General features: G+C 37.7%; 1 protein-coding gene across 3 annotated transcripts in view; it reads right to left on the bottom strand.

Moving 5' to 3' along the window:
* Zscan12 (zinc finger and SCAN domain containing 12) overlaps positions 1 to 13,050 on the bottom strand; it is a 48,229-nt gene that overhangs the window by 23,128 nt on the left and 12,051 nt on the right. The window contains exon 5 of one of the 3 annotated variants that reach the window (XM_047558001.1): positions 9,237 to 9,404. In XM_047558001.1, the coding sequence (XP_047413957.1) occupies positions 9,284 to 9,404 (121 nt within the window). In that variant the 3' untranslated portion in view covers positions 9,237 to 9,283. Of the gene's footprint in view, positions 1 to 6,522; positions 9,405 to 13,050 lie in introns of those variants that run through there. The other 2 variants (XM_047558000.1, XM_047557997.1) reach the window with 2 other exon arrangements.

Raw genomic sequence — 13,050 nt, 5'->3', positions numbered from 1 at the left:
CACTGAATCATTGTGAATATTTACCATCCATGAAATTTCATTCTTTTTTTTTTTTTTTTTTTTCCCAGTGCTGGAGGTTGAACCCAGGGCCTTGTGCTTTTGGCACTCTACCAACTGAGCTATACCCCCAGCCCTGAAATTTCATCCTTTAATTTTTCTCTGATGTTAGTTTTCCTACTGTTGAAGGAGCTAACTTTCCTGTTCAGATAGTGTGAAAATCTAGTTATTAATTCTGAATAAAATGATAAATTTTTTAAGGCTCAGCTTCCAAAATCTTGGCTTTTATTTGTCTTGGGCCTAAACCAAGAGCCCCTCAATGCTATAGATAGATGCTATACTGCCCTTCCAACACATACTGTGTAGTAAACTGCCGAAAACTTATCCCTCCTGAGACATTTCCCCTAGTGGATTTGCACCAGATAATTAAAACAAGTATCATTCATGGTTTCAGAACTCCAATATCAGTGTACAACAGTCTTGGTCTTTTTATGTATTGATTCCCAACTGCACAGTAATAACTCCTTAATTATTTATGATGAGAACTTTAACCATAAGTTATCTACTTAATCAGGCTATCTGCTTTTTCCTTAAACACACATCATGAAACATCCTTTTTTTTCTCATGATGGTCAAGGTTTCAGTATTGTGAATTTTAGTGAGAAAACTTATTTTTTAGTTAGCACTATACAAGTAGTATTTATCAGGTATATTTCAAATGGAGTTGTTACTACAAAAATGTTTGCAGATATCTAGAGTCTTGCAAATATTTTTGTTAGTGCATCACTTATTATAGAAATAAGCATTCATTATTGTATCCACACTTATCACTTGGGTTCTGGCACCAACAATCTCTGTATCAGTCTAAGATTCTGGAATTCTTCAGGTACAGCAAGGTTTTCTAGTCATCTTTTGCAATTAATGGTTTTGGCAGTGTGATACATTCTCTTCTATGTGTAATTTTGTTCATTAGAAATTGAGTCATCATCCAAAATTCTTTGCAGATCCATCCAGATCCCTGCTTTTAGCTAATTTCTAAGACTAGGTACTTGAAGGTTTTCAGGGATCTAACACACACAAATCTAATGAGACCTAATGTAAATGATTTGTATTACAGTAATAAACCATATTAACTTGGTTTGATTGATTTTTTTTGGGGGGGGGGCACTGGGGTTGGGGGATAGTGTGGTACGAGAGATTGAATCCAGGACCTTACATATGCTAAGCACACACTCTACCAGTGGGCTATATCCCCAACCCAATGAGTGACTTTTATAAAATTAGTAAAAATTCATTGTATGAAATGGGTATAGTGTTGCAAGCCCGTGATCCCAGCAGCTCAGGAGACTGAGGCAGGAGGATCACAAGTTCAAGGCCAGCCTGTGCACTTTAGCAAGACTATGTCTCAAAAAATGAAAAGGACTAGAGATGTAGTTCAGTGGTAAAGTGCCTCTGGGTCTGATTCCCAATATGGGGGGGAAAAAAGAAAGAGAAATGTATTTGCATGATTTCCAAACTTCGTAGATACATACTAGGATTCTGCAGGGAAACAGAATCAATAGAATACATGTACGTGTGTGTTTGAATGTGTATATTTATTGTAAGGAATTGAAGACCCAGGTGAATGAGCCAGTGGTATACGTTTCAGTCTGAAAGTTAATGTTTCAGTTTGAGTATGAAGACTGGAAAGAACCATTGTCCTAGGATATAGTTCAGTGGTAGAGCTTTTCTTGCATACTCAAAGCCCTGGTTTTAATCCTCAGTGCTTCAAGAAAAATAAATAAAAACAAAACAAAACTTTTCAACATGCTCCCCACTTTTGATTTCTAGTTCTTTCATTTGGCAGTCTTGGGAAAGAATGTTTGTAGCCTCAGGATAGAGAAGGCTGATATGAGGCTGAGACAAATGACCGATTCACCATTATCCAGAGTATCCTCAGCATTTAGCAGAATCCTGTTGAATGAATGATCCTAAAAATTGACTGATTCTCTTTGTTCTTTTGTATTACCATAAAATTGCCTAGTGCTTACTGCTAAAAACCAAAGTGTTCACACTCTATTTCCAGAAATAAAGATTTTCCATATTTCTAAACAAGTTATGTGTTTTTCAACCATTCATTCAACAAACCTGATTCCTGCTGAGGAATCAAAGATGAACAAGCTTACGCTTCCCTTGAAGAGCATAAGAACTCAACTTTCCTAACCTAAGGTACTTTTTTTTCCATGACTATCTTAATTTTATTGTCAACTTAATAGTCCTTTGTTCAGGGGAATGTCTGCACCATGGCTCTTTGGCAATTTACATGTACCACCATAGACCAGGATTTAACACCAGCGGATATAAACCTTGTAATACCCCAGAACATAAGCACACAGCTGATTTTTGTTTGTCTTTTGCAGTAGTGGGAACTGAGCCTACTGACCTGCCTCTCCAGCCCTTTTATTTTTTATTTTGAGACAGGTTCTTGCTACGTTGCTGGGGCCAGCCTTAAGCTTGCAATCTTATGTCTCAGCCTTCCAAGTTGCTGGGATTACAGTTTGTGTGCCACTGCACCAGGCACATAGTTGGTTTTGTAAAGACCTGCTACAAGACCGTTTCTTACTCAGCTCCCTATCATGGAGGCATTAAGGCAACCTTGTGAGTGAGGGAGCATGGGAGGTAAAACAGGGCATGAACAATCCAGTGAATGACACAGATGGCTCCCCATGATACACTTCAGTCAGAAAATGTTCATTCATAACTTTTACTCATACTTAACTGCACTGTTTGTTGTTTGGCAGTTGGGATTTGGTGAGTTCTTTTTATAATCTACATACTCTTCTCCTGTCAGATATGTGGCTTGCAAATATTTTTCCCTATCTGCAGCTTATTATTTTATTCTCTTAACAGGGTCACAGTGCAAATATTTTAAACTTTGAAAAACCAAATTATTAAATTTCCCTTTAATGAAATATGTTTTTGATGTCAATTACAAGGATCTTTGCCTAGCCTTAGGTCCAGCAATTTTTTTTCTTCCTAAAGTTCTAGGTTTTCTATTTTAGCTCATGATCCATTTTGAGTTTTGATTTTCCATTTTTGTACGGTAGGGTATTTTATTTGGTTAGTGTTATTTGTTTTTGTTTCTGGCTTATGAATGTCCAGTTCTCTAGCATGATTTTTTGAAAAGGCTATCCTCCATTGAATTCCTCCACTGAATTGCTTGTGCACCTTTGTTAAGGATCAGTTGGGCCAGGCTCATGTGGTACATGCCTACGATCCCAGCAACTCAGGAGGCTGAGGCAAGAGAAGGCAAATTGGGCCGGCTTCAGCAATTTAGCAAGATCCTCGGCAACTTAGCAATACCCCATCTCAAAGTAAAAAATAAAAAGGGCTCAGGATGTAGCCCTAGTCAGTGGTAAAGCATCCCTGAATTTAATCCCCAGTACTTAAAAAAAAAAAAAAGATCAGTTGACTGGAACTATTAGTGTGGAAGTGTGGAACCCCATTCTCTTGATCACCCTAGGTAGGTAGTAAGTCTTAATGTCAGTTGTAATGATTCTTTTCATATTATTAATAATAATTATTATTACTTGCAGTACTTGGGATTGAACCTAGCATACTTTACCTCTGAGTTATATATCCTCAGCCCTTTTTATTTTATTTTGAGAGAGGGTCTCACTAAATCGCTCAGGCTGGCCTATAACGTGATCCTCTAGTCAATTAGATTATTGCACTTGGCTCTTCTACCATGTCTAAGGACTGTTTATATCTAAAATGATGAACAGATTTTTTGTGTGAAAAAACAAAACCAGGGGCTGGGGTTGTGGCTTAGTGGCAGAGCACCTACCTAGCACGTGTGAGGCACTGGGTTCCATCCTCAGCACCACATAAAAAAAAAATGAAGTTTAAAAAGTGCTTTAAAAATTTTTTTAAGATTAAAGCCAATATGTTTGAGGATATATAGTTGTGTATTACTCAATTAGCATAAGAATTTTAGTAGGAACATAAAAACAGATTATAATGTCTAAAATTAGGCTACATAGCCATTCTGAATCTTCACTGTTACCTTCATCGTAGCAGGAACTCAAAAACAAATTCAATTACAAAACAAATTGACAAATAACTCAATGTATTTGATATGCATGTTAGATTAAAGGTGAAAGAATAAATGCTCAACTAAGCTTCTAAGAACAGATAATTTTGGAGCCCACACTAAAATAAATTTCTGTAATGCAAATACTTGGCAAGGAACCTACTGATTGATAAAAATCACTCCACAGGCTGATACAAAATCTAGTAGTTTAGGTCTACAAATCAAATTAGTAAAGCAAGCTGTGGTTGGCATAGAGACCAGGCTTGGATGGACCACAGGAGTTGACTTACAATATTATCCAACTTGTAAACAATCACAAATTTGAAAAACAAACAAGGTGCTCCAGTAGTGGTGAGGTGGCTTTTCCCTTACATGGAAGAAAAGCCTGCAAGGAGTCCCCAATCCCACACACCCTCCCCAAATCTTCCGAAACCACCAATCGTTGGGGACCCTGAAGAGTCTCCCACAAAATGTATGGGGGCAAAGGTCCTTGGGATAATACCCTTTCGCTACCTCAGTTGCCGCAATCAGCTCCAGAAAAGTCATAGGACCTCAATCTCCCACAGCTGCACACAGCGGGACCTGGCTCCAAGCTGCGGCCAAGCATGCAGCAGTAGTGTGCCCCAGATGGGCTTCTGCAGCAGGTTCTCTGAACTCAGTGATCTCTTTCCGTGAAGCAGTGGGTCGCATGACTCTGGATAGGGTGAGTGTATCCGCCTTTAATACTGTTTCCTACCCAGTTCAGCTACTTAACTCCACCATCAGAGGGAGGAGCCATGTCGTATGCATCAGAATTTATTTATATAACTGCATTATTTGTCATAGTTCTGAACTAGAAGCTACCTAAATGTCTGTCAACAGCACTAATGGATTTGCTTTATCACTGTCCTTCAAGAATGTCCTAGGGTAGGGGTATAGGGCTACACCCATCCACTTTTGTACATTGTGATATGTCCTGCAAAGTCATCTGTAAATCAGGTCCATGATTTTTTTTTCTTCATCCTCATCAATTTGTCCACAGGTTCAGGAAGATAGACAGGAAGTAATATAGTTAAGAGTAGAAGGCCATGGACATTTGGGTCACCTCCTCATGCAACTTATTTTGTGTCTTAAGGGTCTGCTTATGCTTAATTTTTTCCCCCAGGGAAAAGGGGGTTAATACTGGGGATTGAATCCAGGGACACTCTAGACTAAGCTACATTTCCAACCCTTTTATTTTTAATTTTGAGACAGGGTTTTGCTAAGTTATTGAGACTGGCCTCAAACTTACACATAGGCTGGAGTGTAGACCATGGAAGAGCACTTGCCTCGCATTTGCAAGGCTCTGACTTTGATACACAGAACTACAAAATAAATAAATAAATAATAAGGTCATACCAATTACATCACAAATTCTAGGCAAATAAACTTGAAAATCTCAATACAATGAGTAATTTGCTAGGCAGAGATTAACAAAATAGACTCCCTTCCCAACATATACACTATAAATACAAAGACCCACTAGACCAAATTACCAAGCAACTATCCCACAAAAAGGAACCTGGTCCAGCGGGTTTCCCATAAGAATTCATCTTTCAAAGAATAGCTAGTTTCAATCCTTCATAAATTGTCCTAGAGCACTTAAAATGAACAAAAACGTAATTCTTTTTATGATAGAAGTAAAAGAATGAAAGTTAAATATGAAAAATATTAAAAAAGAAAGTTATGGACCAATTTCACATGAATATTAGAGAAAATGTACTATATATTTGCAAATTAACTCATTAACACATTAAGAATACATCATGACTACATAAGATTTATTCCAGAAATGCATGATTATTTCAATGTTAGTAAATTCTTTTACCTAATAATAAAGTTAAGGGGCAAAATGTGATTTCCATATTAAAGACTAAAAAAACCTTTAACAGAATGTAGGCCATTTTGCACAATAGTGACTAACCAAAGCAAAATAAAAAATTTAGATATATGCAGCAGATACAAACAGGATTCTGAAGCCATTACTGCAAACTTTTGAAATACATGGTTTCGTATTTAGTGATCTATAAAGCATGTACAATTCATACTGCCTAAGTGGAAATTAGGCTAAACTACTAATTGGCTGAAAGACAGCTTCTCAGGACTCTTTTGGTCTATAGGTTTTCGAACTGGAAAAAAAAAATAATAATAAGCACTTTCTGAAGGATGCCTGCTTGGCCTTCTGTTGGAGAACACAGAGGCTGTTCCCAAATTTATGAAAGGGTCCAGTAATTCAATAATGTGTTTCTTTTACTGAAAGATCATAAATGCGATTTTTTTAATGTTCTAGGATACCTATATAAACCTATTTAGCTTATAAAGAAAATATATATTCACACAATAATACTATTGTCTCTATTTGTTGAATGAATTAAACATAGAGTAGGCATGGGGGAATAACATGCCCTCCAACACACAGATTGCAGGTCCAGGGGTGCACATATAAAGTTTATTTTGTTGTTTACATACATAGATCCCTCTGGGAAAAGGAAAAAAGAACTTCTTACCTAATTTTTTTTTTATCTGAGACATAATTTAATGACTTTACTGGCTAAAATGAATAATTTAGACTACCCATTCCCCATATAATGCGCCCATTTACATTAACTTTCCGGTGTTGGGGAAACTGTTGTTGACGCTTTTTACAATCCTCTCATTTGTAAGAGTCTCTCTAATATGAATTCACTGATGTTTCCCAAGGTCCAAACTCTGTCTGAAGATTTTTCCATACTCAACAATACCGGCAAGGTTTCTTTGTAGTGTAAATTCTTCAATGTTGAATAAAGTGGATGATTCCATAGAAAGCATTTCCATATTCATGTTTATAAAATCTCTTCTCTGTGTAGACTTCTTGGTAAAGTCAGTTCTGACTTTGGGTGGAGTTCTTACATTCTTCACACAAGGTTCTCTAAGGTTTCCTTGCTGAATAAAGGCTGCCTCACAGTTATCACATTGATACATGTGGCTTCTTTGATATCAAACAAGGCCACTATGGCTGAAAGCTTTCCCACATTCCTTATTCTGATAATATTATTTTCCTTGTGTTGGACCTCCTGATAGGAAAGGAGGGTCCCACTATAAACAAAAGCCTTTTAAAACTCATTGATCTCAAAGACATTCTCTCCACCGTGGACTCCCTAGTGTTGAGTAATGACTCACCAATAACTAAAGCTTTTACTACTTATTGCACTGATACTGTGGTTCTACAGAAACTTGGGGCCAAGTCCTTATTTTCATTCTCAGTTACACCATCTAAAAAAAAATACAATTCGAATGTTGATTGTCTTTTCTGAGATAATGAGACTGACTATCAGGAACAGTGATAAAAATAAAATCCTAAAGTACATGCCTATTCTAAGTCTCTGAATTGGCATCTCAATTTTGTGACATGACCAAGAAGTTATAGGATCGGTTTAAGTAAGAGAAGACAGGCAGAAAAAGACTAGAAGAAATTTTTCTCGAAAAATATGAAAAAGAATCAGAAAGGTATAATCAAAAAATATAATTGATCACTCTGAATCAAGAGCTAAGAAACAAGGAATATTATGAAACCAAGAGAAAGTTTAATATGCTAAGGATAGCTAAAAGGACTATTTATACCTACTGGTTGACATTACCTAGTCCACTACTATACACCTATGAAATGCTCAGAAAATATTTAAATGGATCAATAAACACTGGAATAAAATAAAAGTTAACTTGAAGCAAAAACCAGTTTTGAAATACTACTAATGTGACATGGGGAAATCAAGTATGCCAGAAAATTTACAGGGGGAAAATAATTTTTCCAGATAATATCCAATCCTAAAACATAAGAAAAAATGAACAGTTTAAAACTAAATAAGTCAAATAGGTCAAAAAAAAAAAAAACCAACCTCAATTCCTTAAACCCACAAATATGACTGAATTTCTACTTAAAGATAATAAGAAGTTGAGTGAGATAAGTTTTTTGGGTTGTTGTTTGGTTTTGGTACCAGGAACTGAACCCAGTGGCACTTAACCACTGAGCCACATCCTCAGGCCTTATTTTTTATTTTGAGACAGGATCTTGTTATGTTGCTTAGGGCCATCCTAAATTGTTGAGACTGGCTATATAAACTTGTAATTCTCCTGCCTCAGCCTGCTGAGGTGTGTACCACCATGCCCAGCAAGATAAAGTTTTAAGGAATAGGATACTACTAAAAGTTTGGAGGCTTCCATTGTTTGGCTTTCTCTCCAGAGACCCTTTCTCATCCGTTTTCTATATTAAAAAGCAATAAAGCTGAGAGTTAAACTAACACAGGTTCTTAGTTTGGACATAAAACCTTTGATTCCAAAGTACTTTGTCTGCCAAAACATATCTTTTTCTAAAGCCTGGGACTTATTGGCAATGAGCTGAAGCTGGTCTAGGAAAACTTTTTTGAAGTTTTTTTGTTTTTCTGAAGCTAACTCTTATGTAAGAACACTAAACAAAAACCCATTTAAAAAAGAAGGCTCCAAATTTTTTTTTAATTAAAAAAAAAAAAAAGAAAAAGAAGGTTCCATGAATCCAGGGGGAATTAAAACGCATGAGGGGATGCTGGTAAAATCCCAAAGTTCAGGGGTTTTTCTGGTGGTTTTTTTTTTTGTGGGGGGGAGGGGTACCAGGGACTGAACTCAGGGGCACTCAACCACTGAGTCACATCCCCAGTCCTATTTTGTATTTTATTTAGAGACAGGGTCTCACTGAACTGCTTATTAGCACCTCACTTTTGCTGAGGCTGGCTGTGAACTCACAATCCTCCTGCCTCAGCCTCCTAAGCCGCTTGGATTACAGGCATGTGCCACCACGCCCGGCCAAAGTTCAGTTTTGTTGCTTTCTGTGCTATTCCCAAAACCTTTCACTAGTAAAGCCATACATGATCCTCCCAACCCTTCCCACCTGTGGCTTGTCCTTCATTCAAGGAATTTCTTCACTTTTTCCAACATAACTGATGCTTTCTCTCCATATTCTGGACATTTTATTACCTAGATCTGCAGTTCCCCAGGCAGTGGTCAGAACTTGTTCCAGCACCTGTTCATTGGTATGTACTTTCCCTGAATCTTCTGACTGCCCTGTGAGGTCCAGATATTTATCTTCTGGTATTAACAACTTAAAGTTTGAAGAAAGATTTGTGACTTATTTGCCAACCTGCTTCTTGGTCCTGAGTAGTCCTCTTCCTCTATCATCAGTCATTATTAGAGATCTTTCCTGCAAGAGGATTGCCATTCTGGAATGAGAGAGCTGAGGAGAAGATTCACTCCAGCTTGAGGTTCACACTGATTTTTCAGAAGCATTTCCTTATAGCTACTCTTCTTCCTGAGACATTAAAAAAAAAAAAAAATGTTAAAAGGCACTCTAGGGCTGGAGTTGTGGCTCAGTGGTAGAGAGCTTGCCTAGCACATGTGAGGCACTGATGTTCAATTCTTAGCACCACATAAAAAAAATAAAGATACCATGGCCATCTACAACTACAAATATCTTTAAAAAAAAAGGTACTCTAAATTTTGTTTAGCTTTTATCCAATAACTCACTCACCTTTATCCAATAACTCATGCACTTTGGATGGAACTTTGTGTCAAAAGTTAAATAGAGAGTATTTGGGAGTGGCTTTGCAAATTATTAGCTAGACTCCATCAGTATTTTACAAGTACAAAAATTTTTTGTACTTGTAGATGGACAGAATGCCTTTATTTTATTCATTTTTACATGGTGCTAAGGATCGAACCCAATGCCTCAACACATGCCAGGCAAGCACTCTTGCTACTGAGCTACAGCTCCAGCCCCGGTCTTTTACTTCTTAGATGTGTATGTTAATAAGACTTGAGACAAAGACTAGGACCCTTCTCCCTTAGTAAGGAGAATCTCATAAAAATGGTAAAGAACATCAGAAAAAAGATTTTAACAGCAAGTTTATTTATTTAAAGTATGCTATGAGAGCTGGGGGTGTAGGACAGTAGTACAGCACTTGCCTATAGCAGACCTCAAGAGGCCTTTGGGTTTGATACGCCAGCACTGCAAAACAAAGTGTACTACGAATTTAGTCATTGAAGTATTAACAGATGAATAGCACACACCCGGGCAGATTAATTTGCTTGAAGTCCCACAACCATCAACTGATCTACTGTTGGAAGAGTCATGAATCACATAATTTCCCTCCAATGGACCCTCCTTTCCTTGTACCGAAACAAGAAGACAGGCATTCCTTTTTCTCAACAGTCCCCATATCCTAAGACCTCAAAACTTGGAAGTCATACTTAACCCTCCCTAGCACCTCTCAATCATCAGGTGGTACTTGAAAGGCTGGATCGGACACCGAGTTTGAATATGACATCCACGAACCTAAGAACACCATTGCCCCCAACGGTTCACTAGATGACAGACGGGGGCAGTCGATCTAGGTGCTGCTGCTGTAGTAAACCGCTTCAGCATTCTGGCTTCTCTAGGATTCTGGAGGTTTTCTCCTCTCTGTGGTTACCCGGCCTTACTCAGCTCTAGCTGAGCAGCGTGGATTTCGCTGCGCAGTCATAGTAACCCCAGGGGCCTCTGTAATGCAGCCCCGCCGAGGTTGGGTTTTCCCACTAGAAAATGTAGCAAGAATCCAAAATTGAATGGCGGGAACCACAGGCTACTAGCGATCTCTGATAATTAACCAGGCGGAGATAAAAAACAAAGAAGTCTCTGTATTCTGGCTTTGGAGCTATTTTGTTCCCTGCTGTTCTGCTAGCAGTTCCCAAGGCAAGAGAGTAAAACCAAAGTGGGTGGAGGCTTTTCTCCCAGGGCTAGGAGGATAATGCGGCAGTCTTGGGAAACTTGAAGCATGGTTACAGGTCACTTTTGATATGGGCATGGGGCATCTAGAGCCAGCACATTCGAAAGAGATCACAGTAATAATAGCAAAGTTATAATAGATACAATGTGTTCCCGAGCACCTCCTATTTAACTCATTAAATCTGCACAATTATCCAATTAGGCAGATACTTTTATTATCACCCTTTCATCTCTGAGGTAACTGAGAGGCAAAGAGGTTAAACTGCTTGCCCAAAGCCACTGCTGAAAATCAAATTCTGGCAATATCCCTAGAACTCATGCTCTTGAACTCTGCTTCAGTAACATGTAGGAAAACTGGCTAAAAGAAGGTGTGGAGTCTCTAAACCACGTCACCTCTGCTTCTAAATCAGTCGTTGAAGTAGGTAGAACAAAGGCACTAGATCAAAAAAAAAAAAAAAAAAAAAAAAAGTAAGGTATGCATGCCAAGCTTTAAAATAATGAAGATTGAACTTAATTCAGAGGTTACAAATGTCCTCTACCTAGGCGTCCCCCTTGGGGATACCCAGAGGCAGGCCCTTTGGCCTCAGGAAGATAATTGGCAAGAGCAAACAGACGTTTCCTAGAGATAAGGAACTGCAATGGATGTGTGAAAGTTCTGGGAGCCTTGACTGATGGGCTTCAAAAAGTCTTTTGTAATATGTATGACAAGAGTCAACCAAAAAGAAAAACTGCAGGCTCTTAATGACCATCTTACAATGTGAGCTAGGAGATAACCAACTGGGTTTAAAACACTTATCATGGTTTGCTTCATAATAATCAAATTATGTACATAAAATCAAATTATATCTATATAAAAGTTATATGATATAATCATACATATACATAAATATGACATGCAGAAATACAACATATGTACAAAAAATTACAAGGACTCCTTACCAATTATACCCAGAAACATTTGGAAGGAGAGAGGATCCTACCAAAGATCCTAACAAAAAATCCTAACAAGAAATCCTAACAAAATGATGTTGAAAAGGCTGTGAAATGGAAACTTTTTTGTGAGACAGGATGAAAGTTGGGAAGAGATTCAACTAAAGGCTATCAAATGATTTGCCCTAGGATGAACAGGCACTTGTTGCTCAAATAAATTATGGTCTTGTGGAGTCAGGAGGGGCACCATTTGAAACTAAGAGAAGCAGATCTTAAGCAAACAAAAGAACTATTTTGTGTACTTTATAATTGTCTTTTATTTCTAAATCCATGAAGTGCTAGAGCCTTCAATATCAAATCATTTTTAAAAACCCTTAAAGATAAACCCACTAACAGATTATTAACACACCTAAATCTTCATGATTTGTCTTAAAGAAGACAACCAAATATCCCTTATTCTGTGAGAAAAATGCAGGAAATGAATTATGGTTCTAAGTGAGGAGGTTGATCCAAAACTAAAGTTGATGTTTACAATGCCCAAATTTCATCTAAGATTTGTGTGCAGAGAAAGTGATGACATTATGACCTGAAGTGTTTGTATTCCAGACTTCGAGGTTTCCAAGTATTTTGCAGAATAATGATAGGTGTTGAAAAGTTTCTACAGTTAATTACTCAAGACACTGAATACCATAGCAGTAGGTGGTCTGTTCAACTGAAAAAAATAGAAGCGCATCATAGAGGTTAAAAGTGTGGGCTCCAGCTGGGTGCGGGCCTGTAATCCCATGATTCAGGAGGCTGAAGCAGGAGGGATCACAAATTCAAGGTCAGTCTCAGCAACTTAGCAAGACCCTGAGCAAATTAGCAAGACCCTGTCTCAAAATTTTAAAATATAAAGGACTGGGATGTAATTTAGTACTAAAGCACCCCTGTTTTTAATCTCCATTATGGGGGGAGGGATTGTGGGTTCTGGAACAGGGTTGCTTAAATTCAAATCTTGGTCCCATCATTTACTGTATTATCTTGAGCAACTTTAATTCCTTGGTGTTAATGTTAAGTAAAGCATTTAGTAATATCTGGCCATAAGCAGTTCATAGATGTTATGCATTATTGTGAATAAATCCTTTTCTCAATTCCAGAAGACAGCCAATAATTATAGCTTTGTTTTGCCTATAACGACTCTTGTACAAGTCAATAACCTACTGATATTAATAAAAGAGACAACTTCTAAACTGGGACTTTTTAAAGTTCTTGTATCCTAGTATTC

Source organism: Sciurus carolinensis, chromosome 7, assembly GCF_902686445.1.
Source record: "Sciurus carolinensis chromosome 7, mSciCar1.2, whole genome shotgun sequence".
In the NCBI taxonomy this organism is placed as follows: domain Eukaryota; kingdom Metazoa; phylum Chordata; class Mammalia; order Rodentia; family Sciuridae; genus Sciurus; species Sciurus carolinensis.
Note: the sequence above shows the minus strand (reverse complement) of the source record. Positions and strands in the feature narration are given on the sequence as shown.